This window comes from Aegilops tauschii, chromosome 6 (assembly GCF_002575655.3).
Source record: "Aegilops tauschii subsp. strangulata cultivar AL8/78 chromosome 6, Aet v6.0, whole genome shotgun sequence".
Classification (NCBI taxonomy): Eukaryota; Viridiplantae; Streptophyta; class Magnoliopsida; order Poales; family Poaceae; genus Aegilops; species Aegilops tauschii.
In genome coordinates, this window is record NC_053040.3 from 452,937,870 (window position 1) to 452,942,148 (window position 4,279).

General features: G+C 49.6%; 1 protein-coding gene across 1 annotated transcript; it reads left to right on the forward strand.

Moving 5' to 3' along the window:
- The first annotated feature begins 797 nt into the window (after nt 1-797).
- On the forward strand, nt 798-4,051 carry LOC109751368 (protein BZR1 homolog 3-like). Its single transcript, XM_020310263.3, has 2 exons — nt 798-1,047; nt 2,935-4,051. The coding sequence occupies exons 1-2, from the start codon at nt 838-840 to the stop codon at nt 3,769-3,771; spliced, it is 1,047 nt and encodes a 348-aa protein (XP_020165852.2). The 5' UTR covers nt 798-837; the 3' UTR covers nt 3,772-4,051.
- The last annotated feature ends 228 nt before the right edge of the window (nt 4,052-4,279 follow it).

The following is a 4,279-nucleotide window of genomic DNA, read 5'->3' on the forward strand; positions in this document are numbered from 1 at the left end:
AAATTCAATAAAAGCTAGTCGATTTCAAAACAAATTGTTGATTGAAAGAAGTTCATGAATTTGATGAAAAAAAGTTCATGATTTCAAGAAATATTCACGAATTTTACAAATTTAATGAATTCCGAAATTGTTTGTGAATTCACAAACAATCGCAAATTCAAAAAAGTACATGAATTTGAAAAGGTTCACTAATTTTAAACATATTCATATATTTAAAAATAGTTCATGAACTTGGAAAATTTCACGAAATTGAAAAAATCATGGGTTTAGAAGTTGGTTACTATTTTATAAAAAACGTAAATTTTAAAATTATTGATGAAATTTTCAAGAAAATAAATAAAAATATAAAAAATCAAAGATAAAAAAGTGATGAAAATCCCCTGGAAGCTTCACAAAACCAATTTGAATGAAGAATCTAACATCTTCACAAAACCAGAGCGAAGCACAGGATCCGAGCGCATTACAGCGAGACAGATGGCCGGCCCATTAGCAAAATAAATCTTCTACGCGATCTGACCACTGGTCACTCCCACTGATACGAGGGTCCCACCATCCCTCCTCCCAGCTGCACCGCACGCGCCCGGGCGATCGGCCATGAGCGCCTTCCATACGCGGATCGCTTTAACTCGGCCAATTACTACCGCGCAAGATACCAGCCCTGCCCTTCATCCCTCTGCTGGACGCGGGACGGCCTTCGAGGGCAGCGAGGTAAAATCGCCACCCGGGGCGTTCGCAGTGCCGCTTTTTAAGCGGAGCGGCGGGCGCGTCCTCCTCCAGTCCACCACCCTGCGAGCTCCTGCTCTGGACTCTTGACGGGAAGAGAGAGAGGAGAGGGGGATGGCGTCGAGGGTGCCGACGTGGAGGGAGCGGGAGAACAACCGGCGGCGCGAGCGGCGCCGGCGCGCGGTGGCCGCCAACATCTTCCACGGGCTGCGCGCCCGCGGCGGCTACGCGCTCCCCAAGCACTGCGACAACAACGAGGTGCTCAAGGCGCTCTGCGACGAGGCCGGCTGGACCGTCGAGCCCGACGGCACCACCTACCGCAAGGTCCGTCCCTCCCTCCCTCCCTGCAACTGCAAACTCCTTCTCCTTCCTCTCCTCCGTCTCGGTGCTGTTTTGCTTCATGCATGCGTTCGTGCGCGCCGCTGTACGCACGCACGTACGAACATTAATTCTTGCCGAGCTGTGGAACGATCTGATCCCGTCTCGTTTGGTTGAGCTCTTTCTTTTTTCGGTTCGGCGATTAATTCCTTCCGGATCAAGTGATTCCTTTCTTTTTAGGGTGGATGGATTGAGCCGTAGATTTCCACTCCTCTCTGGGTTTTGCTATGGTTTGCTTTGATTTTCCTTTCTTGTTGAAATTCTCCCTTCAATGGTTCCTGCATGGTGCGGATGATGTCGAATGAGATGCCGATGCGCATGCGGGACAAGGCAAAGGGGAACCACACGCACATCATTACGTAAAGAGTGTGTTTGTGTGCCTGTTTCCAAGCAAAAGCTATAGATAGGATTGCAGCAATGCGTATTGCTTCTTTCCCATTATTAAGTGAGGAGGTCTGTAAAGTTCTGTGGTTTTTTCTTCATGAAGTTAAATCTTCCACGAAATTGCCGCTATAGCCTCGCAATAGTTGTTGGGAGCCTCCGCGCAATGCTATGGCCACAGCCGCGAAATGCTCCGAATATCCCGCTGAACGATCCAAAGTTTAGCAATAACCTACAGAAATCCTCTCTCCTGACCGGAAAAGTTTCTGCTGTAGCCCGCTATAGTTGTTGGGAGCCTCCGCACAATACTATGGCCACAGTCGCGAAATGCTCCGAATATCCCGTTGAACGGTCCAAAGTTCAGCAATAATCTAAAGAAATCCTCTCTCCTGACCGGAAAAGTTTCCGCTATAGCCGCGATTGCCCGCTATACGGCTGCTATAGCTGCGGAGAGAACCCGCCGCTAAATCATTTTTCCCGTGATTTGTAACTTTTTTTCCAAAAAATGCGAGGAGATTTGCTCTTACTTGAGAGAATAAGGGGGGGGGGGGGGGGGGTGGGGGGGTGGGGGGTGTCTCTTGTGTTATTCTTCTTGATTTCAGTTTATTACTTGAGGGAATGAGGGGGGTCTTTTGCTATTCTTCTTGGTCTCTGTTTCGTTTCTTTCTCGTGTCTTTTTAGGCAAGTAAGGATGCAATGTACCAAAGCCCCTAGCTCCTTTCCTTTTTTCAGTTAGCATCTCTGCTATGCATAGAATCTGTTCACCGTCCAAACATTTGCCACAATCTTGCAAAGCAAGCCATGCTTTAGCAAGTACCCCCCCCCCCCCCCCCCTAGACTCTTATATTTTTTATAGAGGAAGTAGTTGAAAATTTTAGTAGCCGTGCTTGGATGGAAGAGTTCATGCGAGAGAAAAAGGCGGGTAAAGAACAAATAATGGGGACAAAAGTTAGTGGCGCGGTCATATGTAGGTGCAGTGCATGATCGAATATTTTCGTCAAAGGAGCTAAGACTGTCAAAGAAGGCAGGGCTTTGATTTCAGAAGACCGCTTTGCAATACAAAAATGACATTCTAGAGACGAGCATGCTCTTTCCTTTTTCCCTTTTTTGTGCAAATCAGCCTTTATGAAAGTGTGTCACGGCCAGCATTTGGCATTGCGACACCTGTACTATAAAGGTGTTAAATGAATCTTCCTTGGCACGTGTCAATATTGTTCTCCTTCCGTCATCAGAAATCAGCTGGTACGGAAGAAGTACACTGTACACACTATGCAGGTAACAATATAGACTAGGCTTGTATTTGCATCTAATCTCGACTTCCCGAGTCGATTATCTTGTCCCGGTAAATATGCATTTGTCTTTCGGTAACACAATTGTAATCCCACACAAATGAGATGTAAAAATAAAAATACACACACAATTGTCATACACTCATACTTATTCATTTTTCAGGGTTCCAAGCCTCTAGCAGCAGAAGGTGCCAACCCGATGGTCCGGTCGGGCTCCCCAAGCCCGTGCTCGTCGCACCAGGTGAGCCCGCGGGCCTCCTTCCCGACCTCCGGCACCTCCTCGCATACCACCCTCGGCGGCGGCGGCGGCAGCGGCAGCTACTATGAGGGCAGCTCCTTCATCCCTTGGCTCAAGAACCTCTCCTCCGGCTCCGGGTTCCCGTCCTCTTCCAAGTTCCCCCGATACTCGCCCCACTCGTACTTCAGCGGTGGCTCCATCAGCGCGCCGGTGACCCCGCCGTCATGCTCGCCGCGGCGCATGCCCTGCCTCAACGCGGGATGGGGCGAGTATCCGAGTGCCCAGGTCCAGCCGCCATGGTTTGGTGCCGGCGGCAGCGGCTACGATGATTACGCCTCTCTGCCCAACTCCACGCCGTCGAGCCCCCGCGGCGGCAGCCACGGGGTTGGTCCAGACCCGGCCTGGCTCTCCGGGTTTCAGATATCGTCGGCCGGCCCGTCTTCTCCGACCTACAGCCTCATGGCTCCTTCGAGCTCCTTCAGGGTCTTCGGGGAGATGGCAGCGGCCACCGCGGGCTCTTCGAGGATGTGCACCCCGGCACAGAGCGGGACGTGCTCGCCGGTGATGCTGGCGGTCCATGGCGATGTCCAAATGGGGGCCCGCGCGGAGGATGACTTCGAGTTCGGGAGCGGCGGTAGGCCGGTGTCGGTGAATGCGTGGGAGGGGGAGCGCATCCACGAGGTGTGCGCCTCGGATGAGCCTGAGCTGGAGCTCACCCTCGGGCTCGGGAGCTCCAAGACCCGCGCAGGCGCAGTGAACTGAGCTCATCAAGGGAGAAAAGAGATCGATGGAAGCTACCGCAATAGGAATTTCGTCAGATTTCCATTTTGGCAGACTATTTCCGTCCTGTTTACAGGATCTGAACTTCAGTTTTGCTAGAACTATCGTCAAATTTAGCCTATCTTTTTGCGAATTCTCTCTCATTTTCTCTTTATACTGTTCTTAAGAAGAAAACATGCGAAGGGAAGGGAACCTGCTGTGTTGTGAAACTTGAACAGACAGTTGAATTTTCAGAATCAGAGATATATATGTCGATTGATTATGTTTGGCAGTTTGGGTAATGTTTCCTGTGATTTCCATCCGTACTTTTTTCTTCATCGTTCTTGCTCTTTTGGTGCAGCTGCTGATCGAAGTTATGAAACACTTGCTAGTTTCTTTTTAACAGAGAGAAGTATCTTCTTCTCCTGTTTTATACTCCCTCCGTTCCTAAATATAAGTATTTTTAGAGATTTCAATATTGAACTACATACGGATGTACATAAACGTAGTT

Excerpts from the sequence above, each read along its gene's own strand:
- LOC109751368 (XM_020310263.3), top strand. The coding sequence starts at position 838 with ATGGCGTCGAGGGTGCCGACGTGGAGGGAGCGGGAGAACAACCGGCGG. Across the intron at positions 1,048-2,934 it reads ACGGCACCACCTACCGCAAG|GGTTCCAAGCCTCTAGCAGC; the intron begins GTCCGTCCCTCC and ends TTCATTTTTCAG.